This window comes from Bacillus rossius, chromosome 7 (genome assembly GCF_032445375.1).
Source record: "Bacillus rossius redtenbacheri isolate Brsri chromosome 7, Brsri_v3, whole genome shotgun sequence".
Classification (NCBI taxonomy): domain Eukaryota; kingdom Metazoa; phylum Arthropoda; class Insecta; order Phasmatodea; family Bacillidae; genus Bacillus; species Bacillus rossius.
The window spans coordinates 52,473,676-52,494,301 of record NC_086335.1 but is presented as its reverse complement, the minus strand read 5'-3'; the positions used below and the strand labels follow the sequence as shown (position 1 = coordinate 52,494,301).

General features: G+C 35.3%; 1 protein-coding gene across 18 annotated transcripts in view; it reads right to left on the bottom strand.

Moving 5' to 3' along the window:
* LOC134534020 (protein abrupt-like) overlaps nucleotides 1–20,626 on the bottom strand; it is a 354,312-nt gene that overhangs the window by 127,349 nt on the left and 206,337 nt on the right. The window contains exons 6-7 of one of the 18 annotated variants that reach the window (XM_063371935.1): nucleotides 5,093–5,314; nucleotides 3,819–3,944 (exon numbers count right to left, since the gene is read on the bottom strand). The exons of 15 other annotated variants lie outside the window; for them this stretch is intronic. In XM_063371935.1, coding sequence (XP_063228005.1) covers nucleotides 3,928–3,944; nucleotides 5,093–5,314 — 239 coding nt within the window. In that variant the 3' untranslated portion in view covers nucleotides 3,819–3,927. Of the gene's footprint in view, nucleotides 1–3,818; nucleotides 3,945–5,092; nucleotides 5,315–11,067; nucleotides 11,301–17,195; nucleotides 19,045–20,626 lie in introns of those variants that run through there. 2 more of the 18 variants (XM_063371942.1, XM_063371950.1) reach the window with 2 other exon arrangements.

The window sequence follows — 20,626 nt, the reverse complement described above, 5'->3', positions numbered from 1 at the left end:
AAATGTGCTTATTAATTTATTATACTTGTAAAAAAACAATCACATACTTAATTAACACTCCACAACACTCTTTGATAATACAACACATTTGTACTTTCTACATTAGTACCTAGAGAAACTTGGAAATGCAAGCACAAAGTTTTCAGTGGTAAAATGATTAATCTCTTTACCTAATGTAATCGCCAACAGATTCAAAGGAAATTTTTTAACAAATTTGATGTCTTGAAGACTACATTTGAAAATGTACACATCCATATAAATAAACTCAAATTTAAATTATTTTAAGGAAACAAATATTGAAAATATACTTTGTTTATGCCTAGAAAGCTACAAAACAATATAAAATACATAATACTGAAAAATAAATTTTCTATCTTTTACAATCTTGATGAACACATAAAGTTTAAATGTTGCTATTTATTTTTGTATTTAAAAAAATAATACAACTATGATATTGTACTTAAATATCAAACCACACTAATGTTTTATAAGTGAAATAAACCAGAACTTAAAGGAAACAAATCTCAATATTAATAAATCATACACATATATATTTATTATAAATTACTGCAACAAGAATTTATTAAAAAAGATATTTAAAAGTAAATTTAAAACATAATATTACTAGAAAGAAATTTTTTTTCTATTAAAAAGGGCATCATTATTTGTAGCATTCCCATAAATGTTCTTTGGTTTGTGGGCTTGAGCCATAGAAAAGTTGCAGAACGCATTGACTGTTTGTTTGCCATCTTCAAGGCAGTTAACAGCTAAGAGTGTACCCAATTATGTCACCATAGTGCTGTTCGAAGTAACATGTCTTATGAGACCATGATTCATGGTGGACTTGTCTGCAAACATCAGGTCCTCACTCTTCCCTTATTACTCTCTAGAGAATTGGATCTAAATGTTGACTAATAATGTATGTTCCATGGAAAAGTTTACACACTAATTTATTTTGGCTTATGTGAATTTATATTTATAACCATATTTTTTTGCTGAGAGAAGTTTAATACTTATAATACCATAAATGAAACCTTATAAACATGAATAGCTATAAATTTTTTAAATAGTAATAATAAATTTATGTCATATTTTTTTTAAATTTACTTCATATTTCAGGGGAAGTATGTGATATATCCCTGTAATTGCCTCCAGAGACCGTGAGAGAACCTTTGTTGTGGATGGCCAGAAGAATGAATGAAATGAGATGGGACGAGTAGGAAGGCTGCTCAAGAATAGATGGTATGGATCTATGACTGGAGTTAGAAACTGTCATGCAATGGTATGTTATGACTTAGTAATATCACTTTTTTACCTCACACCCAAAACATTGCGAAAATACAGCTTGATCACGTATGGTGACGGTTAGTAAGTATGAATCAGAATTCCTGTCTTTAAACACAGTTCACTTTCAAAAAATAAAGTTTTTTTAAAACTGTTTCCACAATGCGAACACCTATGCCAGCCAATGTTTTGGGTGTCCCAGAAACTTGTTGCAGATTGTCAGCTAAACCGAAAGTGGCTTCACGCAGTACCCTTGCCGTAATGCGTGCATAACCAGCCCCTGGTTCCGTGGACAAAAGTAGATAACGGAAGTATTTTATCTTGCTCGTGTGCCTCCGAACCCTGTTCCTAGTAGCTGCACAGAGAAATATCACTTTCAAACACCGGAGACATAACACCATACTTTTTGTCTCAAGATCTTGTCGGCATGGTCACTTTCTGCCACTGCACAGTGTGAGTGCTTGCAGCAGCAAAGACATTATTGTTTCAAGCCCCTTGAACGTTAGCAATGTGATGGCTAACACCATCTGTACTGCACTGCTCACAAAAACACATCACTCACAAACACAAAACAAGGAAAGAGTGAACACATTTGCACAATTTTTACATTCAATTTTCGTACTATTGTAATGTTCTTCTGGTAGTCTTCCACATTTGAGGTCATTTTGTTAAGTGCACTAGTTAGTATCTTGCAGCAAATAAAATTTAAATCATGACAAAATGTCTTCCAACTATGAATTAAAAAAAAAAAATGTGAGCAAGTCTTTAGTACACACCAGTGATGTGTAAACCTTTAACCTCAGTAACGAGCAAATTCATGTGTCTCATGTTGCAAATAACTTATAGTACAAAACTTGGATACAAAATTTAACTTAGAATTCTTTAAAATAATGCAGAGTGATAAATATACGAAAAGTATTAATTTTAAACAAAAACAGTAAAACTTTTTCCTTTTTCAAAACCTAACTATAATTCTGTTTAACAGGATGGTACTAGTTGTTTTTTTAAGAGATAGCCAAACAACACAGGTACCGAACACGTTGTATGAATATGCTTCAACGCTGAACCTGTGACATTTCCCCTTCGCCTGCATTTTTGAGGTTAAATGTCGTTAGGCATGTAGAGGGTGAAATTTGAGTATGCACCAGAAATGCAATGACATGAGTGCACATTACACAACAGAAATTTTTAACAGGTTAAAAGTCCAATTCGCATGCATGCAGAAATTGCTATTGCCACGAGCCAAAGTCTTCAAGATGGCATACCCACAAGTGACAGCATCCACCCGTATATATTAATTCTCACAAACATGTACTAATGAACTGGTGAGCCAAAGTAAATTTTATGTTAGTGAAACTATCCTGAAATACAATTTGTAAACTTGAATAGTCATAACAAAATATAATTGTAACTCAAAAATACCTACAATTTATTATCCAAGAAAATTGTGTTTTTAAAAAACATGGCGTAAAAGATTTTAAACATTTTGTTTTTTTCTTATAAAGTATTACAAATGTGGCACTACGTTTTAGGTTTTTTTCTAAATTAAAAGTTGTAGTCCAATATATACATTAAAAAATTAACCTGAACTATTTTAAAACACATAACACTAAGTATACGTAAATGACAGAAATCATTCTATAAATATTTCCTACAGACAAGCCTTAAACTTATTGAGCTGATTTATCATTTAAGATTTAACAGTACAAATTTCATCAAGAAATACTTTTATTTGACATGGTGTCGAATATATGTACGCTAACAATTTGTTGTGTCTCCACAGTATGATGAACGCTGTGCTATCTTTAAATTTTAATGTTAACTTAATACATTGTCAAATGGTAATGCGTATACTTTCAGTTGTAATTTATTTTTATAACTATAAATTATTACATAAAGTATTAAAGGATAGTTGTACTATTATAAGTTTTATTTTTTAATATCTATGCATGGTGTAAATTCTGCAATGTTCACGAAAGCATTATATATGGATGAATCACGCGAGTCCGCCATCTTTTCAAGATTTATGAAACTTCCACTGATGGCAGCACCGTGTTTACAAAATTTCCGTTCCAATCGACTTCCGTTCCATTCACGGAATTTCACCTACCAAATGCAGTATACAGACAGCTAAGATTTTTACACATCAAAAAGTGTTACAGTAGATAATTGAAAAAAAAATATGTATGCACAAAATAAACTAGAGCTACAAAAAGTATTAAGAACCTGCTTAGCTTTGAAATTTTTTAATAAATTCCTTTGCAGATAGTTTTTATAACTGAAAACCAAGTAAACACAATTTTATTTTTGAAAAAAAAAAATTGCTACCTATCTGTAAGGTAACTTGATTATAACTGAATATTTACTGTGCAATATTTTTAAACTGTTAAATTAGTGAATACTTTTGTGAATAAGGTATGTACTTTACACATAATTATTTAAGATATCTAGTAGATAAGATGTGACCTATTTCCCCCCTATATTTTCCCCTACTTGCAGCAGATATTTTAACCTTTTTTTAAGCATTTAATTAATTTTATTATTATAATAGAATTTTCATCACTGATAGTAACAACTTTTTAATAAAGGAAGAAACAAGAGATAGAAAATAAAAACTAGTATTACCCCATGCTGTGGAAAATATCAAAATGGCGGAGCACCTGAAAAAAAAATGGCTGATTAAAGCATCAAGAATTAAAAATTGTGAAAATAAATTTTTAAGAAAAATTATATTCTTATTTCAATTACTCAAATATATCAAAATTAGCAGCAAAAAAAAAAAAAAGCTTAAATGCTCATTATATTTTGTATTATACTTTCAACATCCAGATAATTACTTAATATCAAATATAATTCACATACTTTTCATCGGTAGCCTTTATTTTTACAATCCCTTTAAGAGCTTTACTGGCTGGCTCAAAAATCTTATATCTAGAGTGAAAATAATATGGCAGGTAATATTTTTGCTCATTTTGTGGCATACATTGTTCTAGATAAAGTGTCATGTTCTTAATAGGTAATTCGAACATAAATTCAGACTTTAGCATCTGAACACGGTGAGGTAATAAACCAAACAAACTCAGATTCATGAAGCACCAAATTATTGTTTATCATTTTTATCATTATTTTAACCATTGTTATAACGACAACATTAATCTGTTGAAAGTCTGAATGCTTGCTGAAACACCTACCAAAAACAAAATGACACCTTGTATTGAACGAAGTGCATCCACCAGAGATAATGAACACACAGGAAATATTCACTTTGTATGCACCAGGTCACATTTTCTTCAGCAAATATAGCATTGATGTACACAACCAACACTCTGTTACAATCTGATGCAGATTTTATTTCTGAGAGAAGGAAGGAGGGGTAGTGCCTTTTTGCCTTCTGCTTGCTTTCAGATTCTTTCTTTTTGTTGGTAGGAATAATAGATTTCAGGGGGGAAAGGGGGACACATCCAACCAGGGGCGTAGCCAGGGGGGGGGGGTTTTAGGGGTTCAAACCCCCCCCCCCCCTTAGCACTAATCTTTAATTAATTTCTTATTCATCACTCAAACAAATTTCATATTAAAATTAATAAAATTTTTACCATTACAATATTTAAATTTAACTACCGAAAACTGCTAAAATAGCACTATTTTACACCTTAAAATCCGAATTTTCCCGGGGGAGGACCCCCGAACCCACGGCTTTAATACGGGAGGAGGGGGGGCGGCATGTTTCTTAACACCCCCCATACACAAATCCTGGCTACGCCACTGCATCCCACCTTGGGAACGCCACGTTGTAGCAAGGCGGACGTACCTCGGGAGGAGGGCCCGCCCCACTGCTTGAGCCCCCGGTGGTAGACGGACGTGTGGACACGCAAGCTGTCCTTGGACTTGAACATCTTGCAGCAGAAGCGGCACTGCACCGGCACGAGCGGCATGTGCTTGCGGCGGACGTGGGCGGCCAGGGACTTGACGGGGAGCAGCGTCCCGCAGAACCGGCACACGGAGCACTGGCCGGGTCTCCACCTCGCCCCGCCTGGAAGCACCCACGCCCGTGCACGGGGCTCCGTCTCAGCGGTCCCGTGACGCTCGGACTGGAGCCTTACCGCTCGCCCCGTCCCTCCAGTCGATTAGCAGCCGTGACACCAGGGATACGTCAAATTTAAGGATTTGAAACAAAGCTCATCCAAAACAGCTGTTTAGGGACATTATTCTAAGTAACAAAAAACATTACCTTTTCTAAATATACTTCACTCAAGTCAGCAATATTCAATTCTAGTTTGCAAGTAGTACGTTCATAAGCATCGCAAGAAACAACTAAGGCTGTGTCTCAAGATGGTTGGTTCGGTTTCTTGTCATTATTAAAGAGCTATTCATGTACAGTTTACACCAATGTTTTTTTTTTTTAAATTTATTGTTTGGTCATGAATTTTTTTGCAGATATTTTAAATGTTATTTGCCAGCCGTTAAAAATCACTTAAGTATGTAAAAGAATTATGATGATAAATTCATAGAAATAGACCTTAAAATACTAGAATGACAATAAAATACGATACCCAATACTGTGTTTGAGGCCGAGCCTAGAATATAAAACTTTGATCAAATTTAAAATATATCTAATATCATAATGTAATATGTAATCAATATTTTAACTGCTTTATTTCCTTCCTGATTTCATGACTTCGCACAACCTGTGGTTACATGTCAAAAACAGTGTTTTCTTGCATAAATTAAAATAATTTTGCCACAAGTACATGCCAAAATAAATCACAGATCACAAAAATCAACATGCAATATAAATAAAAATAGTATACTAATACTTCATAAGTGGTAGTTTATGTAATGGACAAAATATTGGAGGGAAAAAATACATAATTAATGGTATCACATGATCACATAATTTCTTTACATCATTCACCAACTTATGATCTAAGAATATATTAAAATATATGACATTAGCCTATGGCAATCAGATAAACTGCAATAGTGACTACTATTTGTAAATACTATTAGCGTAGCAGTTCTTATAAAATTATTACTTAGGTTTTCTATTGGTAAACTAAACTAATGATATGTACAAATAAAATGACAATGAAGACATTTATTGACATAGCTATTCAATTTCAGCATACAGGTAAGGTTATTTAAAAAGCATATCACATTAAATCAAATTAAATGTTATAACAGCTGAAACATATGCCTTATGTGCCATAGATACAATTACTACTGAGATTTTTGATGTGTAAACATCTTAGTTCTTGGCGTACAGCATTTAGTAGGATTAATTTTGTGAAAATGTAATGGAAGCCGATAAAAAGAAATGTGATCCAAAGATAGCGGACCCACTAGAAGCAAAATAAACTCGTAAACATTAGGGTACCTACTAAACATATTGGTGTGTCAAATGAAACTTTATGATAGTAAAACTACCCCGGAATATATTTGATAAACTAAAATAGTCATAGTAAAACGTAATCTCAAGTTTTAAAATTTAGGGTTGGAAAAAAAAACAGTTTTTTTTAAGAAACCAAACAATTTGGTTTCATTGGTTTGAACCAGGTTTTTTTGGTTTAAACCCAGTTTTTTAATTACATTAGATATTTTGATTCTCAGCATGTTCAAATGAAAGCCATAAAACAAACATCCTGATTTCTGCCACTCATTTTGAACCAAAAAAGTTATTTCCGCAAAGTAAAAAATAAAATTACGAAAATACCATTTTCCAACACTAGAGACACTCTTGTATTTACAGCGTTAACAAATTCCTACTAGTTTCTTAAAAATCCCAGTTTTTAGCTCAAATTTCAATATCTGTGCATTGACGCTGTCACCGCCATTTATTATTTACCCACACTGGTCGTATGTTTATTTTGGAGAACTTAAATCAACGGTACTGTTTTATAATAAAAGAAGTTAATATGATAGCGTATTGCAGTTGTAGGGAAATAATGTTTATATTTTCTGTTCGTTGGCTGTTTGTCCAAATATCATTGAATTAAGAAAATATTTTTTCTTTGACATTTCATTTAAAGTAGTGTTTTGAATCACTTTGTAACGAACAATTAATTGGTTACATTAGCGATGTAAAAAATACTTTAAAATATTGTGGACGGTTGGCTGGGTTAGTATAGCTACATTAAAAATACTATAATAATTTTACGAGTCTTTGATCACCGGTTGGTTACAAAATGTCTCTGTGTGGCCACACCACAACTTAAACAGATTCCTGCTTTTGGGTTTTTTTACCCGCTTAAGAAAATACGTGTACGAGAGCATGTAAGTTCTAAATAAATCTGGACATGCGAGATAAATTGCGTCCTTGTTTTTTGTTTGTCCACGTGTTAACACCTACGGCAGAGCGGCGTGTGGGATGCCCTAAGAGCCCACTGCGTTCATTACTATAGTGTGCCCGATGCTTAGAGCAGGCCAGGTCGTGGCAAGTGGTACTCAACACTAACACACAGAGGGTCCGAATCTTGCTCCCACTCGGACTGCGTCACAACCTGACAGAGGTCTCAGCCGCATCCGTGCCCCCTTTCCATATGGTGGTGACCATTTTCAGTACGAAACTGCCCTATGAGCAGGCCCTCACTTAGCTTTCCCACCGTGGGACTAATTAATTACAATTTGCTCCAGGTCATGCTAACATCAGTATTTGCTTAAACAACAAAAATCAGTCAGTTAATACTTTCTACAAACTTTAACCTTATTGAGCTGATTCAATGTTTAAGATTTAACAGTAAAAATTTCATGAGAAAATTCTTTTATTCAACATGGCATCAAATATATGTAGGTTAACAATTAATTATGACTCTACAATATGACGAATGCTGTGCTGTCTATACATTTCAATGTTAACTATGGATTGTCATAATTATTGTAATGCAAATTTTTTAAGTTATTTATTTTTATGACTATAATTATTACATAAAGTATTAAAGGATAGTTGTACTATTAAAAGTTTTATTTTTTAATACCTATGCGCGGTGTAAATTCTGCAAAGTTCACAAAAGTATTTAATGAACGAATAACGTAAATCCACCATATTTCTGAGATTTCTGAGACTTCCACAGATGGCAGCACGGTGTTTACACATTACCGTTCAAATCCACTTCCGTTCCATTTCACAAAATTACTCCCACCTAAATGCAGTATACCGAGAGCTAAGATGGTTACACATCAATAATAATAATAACTTGAATAAATAATCCAATCAATGAATAGTATTTACATAATCAAACATGAAACACGGAGACATAAAATGTAAATACTAATTATACGCATTATTTAATGACATAGATTAATTCAATACCTTTAATATATTAGAAATTATCAAACATGTGTTAGTCAGCTACAACATATTACTGAAACAAAACTAATGAGAAAGAAAATACAAAATTAGGAACCAAATATAAAATAAGTAATGATTTGTTTCCATTAAGTAATTGAATTGTTGTTTCATAGTATACTTAAATGTTATATTTACTGGGAGCAGGCTAAACGATACAATTAATAATACTGTATTTACCCGCGTATGGGTCGCAGACTTTATGCTGATTTTTTATTTTTTGTTTAGTAAAATGTACTGCAACCCACAAACAAGTTTTCCATTTTGGGTAAAAAAAAAATTAACATTGCACTTTTGTGGTTGGTTATGTTTTTAAATAACTAGCCTGTGTTTGGTTTTAATAAATATGTCACGAGTAAATATAAATTGTTAGTTAAAATAGCTGAGCAGTGTGTGTAAGTGTAAACGAACTGCGTCATTAAGCCACAAATGCTGCCTGTCGTGCGGCTACCCAGCCGGTGCCGGTAAGTGACGTGGCTGTCTGCCACCTGGCTGTGGTGATCGGCAAGAGGGGGAATCTAAAAATAAACCAGCCAGAGAGAAGGAAGGGGTGCGTGTGTGTGAGTGGGTGTGGCCAAACAGCAGTGATCATGGTTTTCCCTCCCTCTCCATGAACTGGCACCGTACTCAATCATGTTTCCACCTCGAAAGGTTTTTGTGACGCAACTGTGCCCATCGGCTTTGCGTGAGATTTCCTACACTTTCTACTGCAACACTTCATTCATGACAAAACTGCGTGCCTGTTTTTATTGAAGAAACTGACTAAATAAACTGACAAGGAAATAGCCTGTGGTCTTTTTTCTCTTGGGGAGGGGGACGGATAAAAAAAATAGACGTGGGGGGGAAAGAGGGGAGGGATACATGGGTTTAAATAAAAGTATTCTTTTCCTTTGTATTGTTTGTTAGATAGTGCTAGTGCTAAAATATTAGGGGAGGAAGGCCCATAACGGTTGAAGAGGGGAAAGACGAAGGACATCAGTGCCACACAGCAATAAGCTGAGACACAGACCATAAAGACTTCACTTGTATTCTACTGGAGATAGATTTAGGGCGCGACTCATATTCGAGGGCGACCCTTACCGCGAAAATGTTAGAATTTATAGCTCAAAATTAAGGGTGTGACCCATATGCAGGGGCAACCCTTCTGCGGTTCACTACGATACAATGTATAAAATCTAAAATGATATGTGATGCATTTTTATTATAAATAAAACATAAGGACTAGTAGCACTAAATAGCATAGACACACACAAACGCACAATAAACAATGCAACGTAAAATGGCAACAATAAGAAAAAAATAATTAGTTAAAATAAAATGTTAAGTTAAATTATAATGATACACACACTGTTTAATTAATATAGATATTTTGAAAATATCAGGAAAATTACACACGACACAGATAGTTAAATATCTATTAAATCAGAAGTTATTTGAACAGTGTACATGGATAATATACGCACTCACCTATTACTGTCAATACAGGTTTTTCAGGGTTGAATGTTTTAGAATTATTTTTGAATGTATTTCAAAGTTTTCAACTGGCTTATCTCAGCTTATGACATGCAAATCTGCGACTCGGACCTCTGGTGGTGATGAGTACTAGCTAGCCACTTTTTCATGTCATAATTTACACACTTAAACTGTATTGATTTTGAAGATAATAGTGTCATTTGAATCCAGACACCTTAAGTCAACACAATATTAGTTTGTGGCCGCAGGTTACCTGGGTAGCGATGCACTTCCTAATACCTAATATGGCGTTGTTTTTCTACACACAAAATCTCACAACACTATTTTCCACAAAATAATTTGTTGCTCCGTCGAACTCAACGTTTATCTGACGCACTGGATCTTACTGCATGTTCAATGACACAAATTAACTTTAGGTGCTGTGTCAAGACATCTAAGTGGAGATCTGGCATTCTGCTGAGACGGTCGACTGCGGCGTTGTCTGACCCTTTAACGTGACATATCTTGAGGTCGTACTCCTGCAATAGCAGGTGCCAGAGTGCCAGTCCACTCCCGAACATCTTGCCGGCCTTCAGGCAAGTGAGGGCAGGATGGTCGATAAGTAACTTCTGCAGAGCCCATACTACGGCTGTGATTATTTTTTGATTACTGTGCGATTGCATTCGGACTTACTTCAAAAAAAAAAAAATAACTTTCTACATAAATATACATTAAATGTTATGGGTAACAATACTTCATGTCCATACATGACCGATGAGTTGCCGGGCAACTGGGTGTAAACAAAAAATTTATAGCATTGTTGCAGTAGCAGTCTCAAACATACTGTGTAGAAGTAAACATTATAAATAATGTACGTAAGGACATAGCTGTACGTTAGTGTACAACGTTCAAAATCATGACATTTTAATATACAGAGGCCACAACAAAGTGAGATACTAAATGATGCACTCGGAGATTGGTGTTCAACTACAGGTCCAGGAGCGTCACACGTCGTCGGGAGCCGGGACGAGCTTGCGCGAGGACCGCAGCTTGCCCAGGCCCTTGTGGTGTCGGTACTTGTGCACGTAGAGGCTGTTCTTGGACCGGAACATCTTGTGGCAGAAGTCGCAGGCGAAGGGGTGGGTCTGCATGTGCTCCTCCAGCTCGTCCCGGGGGAAGAACTTGCGGCAGCTGCTGCACAGCTCGAAGGACCCCTCTGAACCTGCGGGCGGGGGAGAACATTCGGTCAGCCGAGGCGGTAAGCCAGCATGCCACCACCACTGGTAACAGGCACACAGTAGTCAAATAATTTAATAGCTAATAACTATTGTAATTATTGACCAAGAACACTTTTAGTTAAGTATTTCTCACTGCTCAATTAATTGCGTTTTATGACTCAAATACTGGTTCCAGCAAAGACTAATAGAACAGTAACATTTGCTAGCAACAGTACTTTAAAAAAAAAAGAAAAAAAAAACTGTTGGTTCTTCAAGATTTTAGTAAATATTTCACAAAATAATTTCTGCGAGACCTAAAAACTTGTAAGAAGGAAAACAAACATCCCGACACTCGAGACTTGTGTTCAGAGGAACATCATCATGGTTGTGTTCGCTAGGGCCGCACGGCCACACAACGAGGATTAGTGGTTCGCTACCAATCCCAGCATCACTCGGTTTAGGAGCACTACGATGGTAACTACAAGGTTTGGGATGAACGAAATCTTGATGGTGCCATATCTTTGAAATTTTTTACCGTGCCATTTTATGTTAAATATATTAACAGTTTCTTTTACTCGTGCATACGATATTTATTTATTTATAAGCTCGTACAAATTTAACACTCTATAAAAATATTATTTGTAGAACTAAACAATTTAAATTCCATTATTCCAAGGCAAAAGTTCAACAAAGGGTTTTGAAGCCTAACTTTAAAACTTATTTTGTCCAAGCTGAAAAAAAAACCCATTGAAAACGAAAATGTGTACGGCCAAATTTGGATTGTAACAGGTACTCACTGTCTTATTACTTCTCTCTCTACGCTGCAGTGCTTGTGGAATTGTGAACTGAAGCTTCACAACTTACATTAAAGTTGACGATTAACACTACATCACACCCCCCCATCCCAACACATGTGGCATACAAAGAGAGTTCTATATCTACATATTCTTTGCTAACTTTGAATAAATTTCCGAGTAAATGCGAGACAGAGGGAATGACTGCTGGTCCCCCCTCATACATCCTCCCTACTGTGGTTGAACGTAAGACTCCTCCTCCAGCTACGTCGCTGGGAGCAGCCATAGTCATGTCTGCGGTTACCCGCAGGTGTGTAAAGGAGGGGGCAGGGGGAGAGGGGAAGTTCAATCTGCCCCCTTCTGCAAAGACACAGAAAAGGTATCACACATTACCAAAAGTATAATTTAGGGAACTCAAATTACATATTACATTCATGAAGAATAAATATTCTAACATTCAAAACATTGAAGTACATATGTGGAATCTGATGATGATGATGATAATAATTCCACAACAATAATATTTCATGCTTTTATTTACGTTTTATGCCAAGTATAAGCATTTTAAATAATCATTTTGAAACATACATTAATATTAACTAAACAGTAAAACATTTTTCATTTGCGTGACATTCAAAAGTTTAACATAATAGTTTTGACTCACAGAAAAAATATGTTACCAACATGGCACCCAGAGGTTCATATTTTTATGTGCTTGAACTTTATTTTTAATTCTCTACGATACATTTGCAAAATTATAAAAATACAATATATTTTTTTTCTAAACTCATTTAAAATTACACTCACGATAGAAAAATTATTCCAACAATTTCTACCAGCATTTACCTATGTAACCTTGTAGTTGCACTTGTGTACTTGAAAAAGTAATGTTTTACGACAAGAAATTTCCTCACAAATAAAAGTACCATTACATTTTTCTCTAGTGGAGTTTGTTGACATGTATGGTTTGTTCTGCATTCATGTTTATGTGCTTTAAGTTACATCTGCAGATGTTTTGATTAATTATTAGTTCAATGATTTTCTGGAAATACCTTAATTTCTGTACATCACTTAACAATCAGTGTCCCTGATTTAAGGCAGCTATTTTCAAAAGGAGTGTTGTGAGTGTTGCACATCTGCCAGCCATGAAAGTATTTTGTTCTAAAATTTATTTTAGTTTCTTGTGAAAACTGTGGGTAAATAGTAGCACAACAACGTCGTTACTTTTGACATGTAGATTAATAATCATCCTTTAAAACCACATTATTCCTCCGCATAACCTAAATTAATAGGAAATAAGGGTGTGAGACCAAATTATTTCAATTAAATAATTTTACTTCAGCAACAAGAATTGCAGTGTTTGTAGAACTTTGTTCAATTAGACATTACACAGACGAAAAGGCATTTCATCATCAATAGTTTTTTTTTTTTATTATTTTCAAAAATCTACCCGTTCAGCTGCAACTTCAAAGGTGTATACCAGTCTTGGGAAGCAATTTAAACCAAATGCCATATGTATGTTTACAGCTTATTTTTACGTAATGAATCTTCAGCTGAAGTTCTTTGGTTGAATTCAGACTCATATATATACATATATACACACACACACACATACGTACATAAATAAGCACACACACATTTTGATTGCAGCAATAACACTTTGGCAAACTCATATTTTTTATCATTTTAAATTGGATACCAGTCAACAAATAAAGTTATGTATCTTAAAACTCGAACAGCATTTACCGGTACAAAAATCCCTGATATTTAAAATGTTGGTTCTCTTATTTCGAAGCACACCCTTCACCCCTGGAACAACTCTAATGTTAACACAAAGGTGTGAAGAGCGTTGTAGTGCGTAATTCGGTCACTCATTCGTCTGCCACAAAGGTAGACAAGGGTTCAGTTCTTAGCCGAATCAAACCTCCCCCCCTCCCAACCGCAAACCACATTTTATATGGCTAGAGGGCTGTTACTGAATGTCACCTGGCTGGTTTCATGATGGTACTCGCAGTTTTCAAACTGTGCAATCTATCGTTGCCACACGTTATGTCAGGTTTAGGGATGACATACACATCCCACCTCAATAGCACCATGACTGCACTTTTTGTGAGATGAATTTTACTTTGATACCAAAAATAAATTAAGCTTGCACTCAATTACAACAAAAAAAATACATGGCCACAAAAACCTTCATGACAACTAACATCATTACTCGGAAAAAAAATTTAATGACTTGGGGCAGAGTTCTGGGATGATTTTCTCCTTGACTTTTGGACCATTTGTTTGGAAAGAGAATATTTGTATGTTTGTTTGAGGTCAGGGTTCAAATGACAATTTCCTTTTGCCTATCCCTACTTCCCATACCAGAGCTCACGTATGTATACGCAGGCAAGAAACTCTCCGTACCCACAGGTTAATTAGCTGCCAGCAATATCATCGAGTATGTCATCATTCACATAGTATGATTACAGAAAAAATATTTATTACACATTTCTCTGCATATGCAGTTCACCATCACTATCAGTTCTAGGTGAAAACAAATGAATTATGTGAAGAAAAAAGAAATTTTTACACCTAAGCATGTTTACATCTTGCAAAGCAGAACACATCTGCATTTGTAATTTTAAATATTATTTAAGTTGTAAAAAAAACATAAATACTTGAGAGGCTGTCAAAACTGCCTATCTTTAATAGTTTTTGTTATGATTGTAGATATCATAACAATAAAATAAAAATGAAAGGTTGCACACATTGACATAAAACAGGGCTCACAATGATCTGTTGCATCCGTCCGTCGATCACGTGACATGCAACCATTCAGATGGCCCAGAACATTCCATCAATCCGTATGTCAAAATTTTATCAATCTTTAATTTTTACGTTTCAAAGGATGGCTGGATTAAATTATAACCTCAAAAAATGTCTAAAAGGCATTAGTTTCTTTATTTGTTTAGCTGAATCAATATTATATTTTTAACTTTCATTTGAACAAGGTTTAAAGTTTGGAATTTGAAAGAAAAATTGACAGACACAAAAGGAGTAAAAATAATGTATGGTAATGCAATACTATATTTGACTCTTTCAGTCACACTTTGCCATTTCCTAAGATACCATTTTATTTTGTTTATTTTAACTAAACTTTTTTAAATATTTTATGCAGTAATAATCTAAAACTCTAATTATAATACATAGTAATATATAATTTTTATAAAACATATAACTTAATAAAACATTTATTTTTTAATAGCCCTAAAGAATGATGTCGACTAGAATGTAGGTTACACCATGACTCACAAATTTAAAGTTTAGTAAATCATGTATCATTAACCCATAAACCCAGTTGACGAATAGACTGAAATATTAGGGCAAAAACATTAGTTTAATGATTTATAATTGCTCAGCATGCACGGTTGGGAAACTAATAAACCTTCACTAGAGAAATATTCTCAAAAATGTTAAGTTCTGCTAGTCAGTTGGCCGCATCCAAGTGAAAAAAAAATATTATGAAGACGTGCTGATCATTGTGAATTGCTCGACTTGTAGGGAGATGGATGGATTACCGAAGGACTTAATGGATCACAGAAAGCCCTGCTCAAGTGTACCAAAATGGTAATAATGTAAATGATTATATGTATCGTAAAAAGTTAGATAGTGTAGTATGTTTGGGAGGGGCTTTAGCGTTCCCTCTTTGTCCCCTTGCAAGGGCGCCACTGGCTGGTAGAAAGTAAGTGATGTCACAGAGGCGCTCAGAGGCTCGTCTCGGAGCCGCTCGGCCAGACGTCATCCAGGCTGTCGCTCAGGTGCTCAGAGGCTCGTCTCAGAGGCTCGTCTCGGAGCCGCTCGGCCAGACGTCATCCAGGCTGTCGCTCAGGTGCTCAGAGGCTCGTCTCAGAGGCTCGTCTCAGAGGCTCGTCTCGGAGCCGCTCGGCCAGACGTCATCCAGGCTGTTGCTCCTGGCCTCGTGCCTGTGCCGCAGCGACATGTGCGACCGCAGGCTGTTCTTGGTCTTGAAGATCTTGAAGCAGAACCGGCACTCCACCGGGTCGCTGGGCTGGTGCTTGTCGCGGATGTGGTTGTACATGGAGTACGCGTGGTAGCTCAGGCCGCACTGGCCGCACAGCACGAGCCGCGAGCGTCGCGACGTCCCGCGCCCATCTGGAAGCAAACCCCGGAGTCAGCGAGCAGGCGACACGGGAAACTGGTGTTCCTTGTGGTCGAGAGCCATTTTCACAGGATCTTCATACCGGCGATAAAAAAAAGGGCCATTATGAGAATCATTATTACATTTTTGTCTGACAAATATAGTTTTACGTAGTTGTAAGTTTTTATAACAGAAACAGAAAACTTTCGGAAGAATAAAATTGCTTCCCCTGCTTAAGTGCCAACATGGCAAGTACACGTTTGTTTATATACATAAATATAAATTTAACAATTTAGAATATTGGAATATTATTTCAGAGCTAAGATTTATCGCTCGTATTATTAATATGTATGTGTGTAAAGGTACTCCACTGTTACAATCAATCACTATAAATCAACTTTTTGTTTTATTTTTATGTGAAATGTAGACTCTTGGTATATGCGGCTCTGGACAATTATGTAACCCAGACAAACATTTTCAAATACTCTACATACTTGGCTCAAACAATCAGTGTATAGTGCAATTTTTTCCACTCGACAATTTGTCTTGAACATTTGTCCACCACAGAGATTTTAATTTGCTTAGACAACAATTTGACAATAGATTTTCAATCCTTTGATGAGAATTCTATGACTAAATAAAATCATTATCTTCTCAAAAACGAACATCATGATTAAACCTAAATATGACTCTAAAAATCTTAATAAAAACTATATTTCTACTTAATAATTGCAGACACTAATAATAAAACTAGTTTCGTTCAATTAAACCAATAAAAGTTAGAAAAAATATATATATACTTTATATTAATTCAAACACTGTTTAGTCTGTTGAGGTCCAGGTGTAATATTATGAAGATAGAGTGTTTACTGATTTTAGTGACTACACCATTATTAAGCCCTGAAAGAGTGGCATGATGGGGGAAGATGAATAAGAAATGCTGGAAAATAAATCAACAATAAAGCATTCTTAGTATTTTATTATCATCAATAGATACTCCATTTAATTGATACATAGTAGTTATTTAAAGTAAATAAATAAATAAATAAATAAAGACCTAAATGGGATTTATATACACAAATGTACTTTACACACTTAAGGGAAATCAAAAAATATATTAACTAAAAGCTATATCAAAGTAGGTATTAAAATACAATATTCAACTCAAAAATTTTCTTTGATAACAATAATTGTCACATTAAAACCATACTGCAGCAGTCAATATTAAAGAAATAAATTCAGTAGACATAACAAAAATACATTTCAGTCATCATAGGTAACTCATTATTTGAACCCAATAAAATCTAACAAACTAACATTTAAAAATCTCCCCAGAAAGCAATTGTAAGTAGCACTGGAAATCTGACATATCATACTTGTAAACTGCAAATGAAAATCAAGAACTGGCAATTTTCATATAAATGTACGAACTTTTATTTCACTCTGGGAAGGAAATTTCCTGTAAACACATTACCTCTAATTTAAATTTTAAAATATGGTTTTATTTCCTAACATGAGAAAACAAATAAATGTCAAACAGGACAACACACATTAATAACAAATCAAAGGACAAAATAAAAATGGCACAGGGCTAAGCATTCAAGAAACACCCAAGCTTTTAGTTGTTTCTTTCACTCATGTAAGACAATGGAATAAGTCCATTTAAATTAATATATAGTAGAGTCTCGATTAACCCAGTTAATGTGGACCGGGAAAACCTCTTTAAAGATGTTAGTTTTCCGGAAAAGTATTGTTGGGAAATTTTCTGGTAATTTACCTGAAAATTTTCTGCAGAACTGGAAATTTTTCTAATGAGTTAGATACTTGTACAGAAACACCTATGTACATTTTATGAAACATTTTATACAAACATAATCAAATAAAAAAAAAGGGCCATTAGGTGGTAAAGAAAGAAAAAAAATGTCCTGTCCATACAAGCTTAATACACAGTTTTTTTATACATACTTTTTAGCTTCAAAGTTTTTTTTTTTTTAACTTAACTGTAATATAATGGCAATGCAAAATTTTTTAAGTGGTATAAAAGTTTGTAATAGAGAATGAATACTGAGCTCTATACACACATATATACTATGGCATAGATAGATAACATTATTACATTATTACATCAATTTAGCTTAAATTATGTACATCTATGTTGGAATAAGAAAAAAAAATTCTAGAAAATGTGTGGTTATATTTTTCCAGAAAATATTTTCTCTAGAAATTTTCTTACCCAAATCTCTAAACCTCATAGAAGCAAAACCTCAGATAATATGGAAATAAGAAATTAATCATGTTTTTCAGTTGGCCCATTTCTCCGGTTGAAGTTCATTCAGGTGTTCTTTGGTGTGGATTCTTTCAAATCACTTAATTGACCAGTAAATGGCATCTTTGAAGTTAATATTTTTCAGGCTTTCAACAACAGTTGACATGTCCAGTTTTCTAGGTCCTCAAACAAAAAGGAAATGGTAACAGTATGGAACCTCGGTTAATCAAGACTCTACTGTAGTTAGCAACACACGAGCACTGGAATAGGAAAATAACGGTACTTGTGGCAACGAGATGACTTAGACAAAGCTTTGGTCGGTGAGCGATACCAGCGGGGTCCCTACGTCCGGCACGCCCGGTGGAAGCGGTAGTTGTGCATCTTCAGGCTGTTCTTGGAGCGGAACAGCTTGTGGCAGTGGTGGCACTCGACGGGCGGCAGTAGCATGTGCATGTCCCTGACGTGGGTCTTCAGGTACATCCGGCTGAAGCTGAGGCCGCAGATGCCGCACGCCTGGCGCTCCGTCGCGTAGCCCTTGGCGCGCGCTGCAACCAGACACGCACCCGTCAGTACGACAGCAGCAGCTCTGCGAATACTTCCTGCATGCGTTCAAGACGGTGTACAGTCATATCCTTCAAACAGCGGTGGACACAGGAATTTATTTCGGGAAGGGGGGGGGTTGGAAAAAAAATAAAATAAAAATATATGTACTGAAAAATTCTTGGTACAGCTACCAGGGGTTTGTTTCATGAATTTCCATCGTGCTGAAGACGAATGATGTGTATGAAATAAAAAAAAATAATTTAATAATTTAAAAACAATTTTCTCTATTCCCTATCGCTTCTCGCGAGGTAGACGGCTGAGGCTTGCTCGAGTAAACATTTCATGCCTCATTCAGGGGCACCTTTAGGCCTACTGGCTCATTTCTTCTGGCTACTTTTTACTCATTCGATACCTATGACACAACTTTATATTTTTAATCGCTTCTGCTCGGGTGATTTTGCTTGTTTTTTTCATTCTTTTCTCCAAGATAACCAATTTTCACTTAGGCATTTTGTGATTAATGACTCCAAAACCAAAGTTAGTAACTGTATAGTTATCCCACTCAACTAGCACCACTCAGTGCTCACTCAGGAGTCACTTTAAGTTTAAATCACGCAAATAGTTTTATTACTTTCGAAGGTACAGCTCTCACTGACTTCAATTCGACGCTCCATACCAACGCTCAATACGCCATCACTGCAAATGTTAACTGGGTGAGTCATACGCGATCACCAAGAGCAAAGTCTGATCTACTAACATGTATTTACTTCAACTCTTTAACTTTCAGTTTACAAGTTTTAAGTGGTATCAAATCATAAGCCGAAGTGACACCCAACCCGAGGTTAAAGACAATCATATTCCTGTTGAAAATTCATGTCAAAAAACATATGTCAACAATAAGAGAATAGGTGAATTCTAACATGCATCACTTCATTTAGGTTTGTGATTCCAGGTGTACACTGATATTTCATATATTATTTCAAACCTTCAGAGAAAGGAGATATATCCAATATGTCCGCCACTGCCCTTAAAAGTAGAATGCAGGGTTTTGTGGCTACTGTCTAATGAACTATCTTGGCTTTCAGGGTTCAGCCACATTGAAATGATTGATGTACCATCATTTCGAAAAATTAACTGATGATGCTATGCAGAACTTTAACGCTGCTCAACCCTGAAAGCCAAGATAATTTATTAATATCCCTAAAAGAATGTGTTTTAAACATTTCTTAAATAAGATTTGATGCCATTTTAGTTTTAAAAATAAAAAAAAAAACTTATATTTGGAACAGGCGGGTGATTCTTCTTTTCACCAACCCCCTCCACCACTGGTATGATGGCTGCGTTATACATGCCTGTGGGCTAAGCAGTAACTACTGCATGGGCACTGCAAATATGTGTTACATAACAGTTGTGTGGTTATCCACCGCACCACACACAGTGTTGACATTTTAATGGTCAGTTACTTCTTCGCCGTGCACACCCAAATTGGAATACGTCTTTCACGACTGCATGTTTTTTTTATTTAAAAAAAACACAATTGCCAACATTGTGAGTTGGCAGGCACAATAATGACATATCTTATGA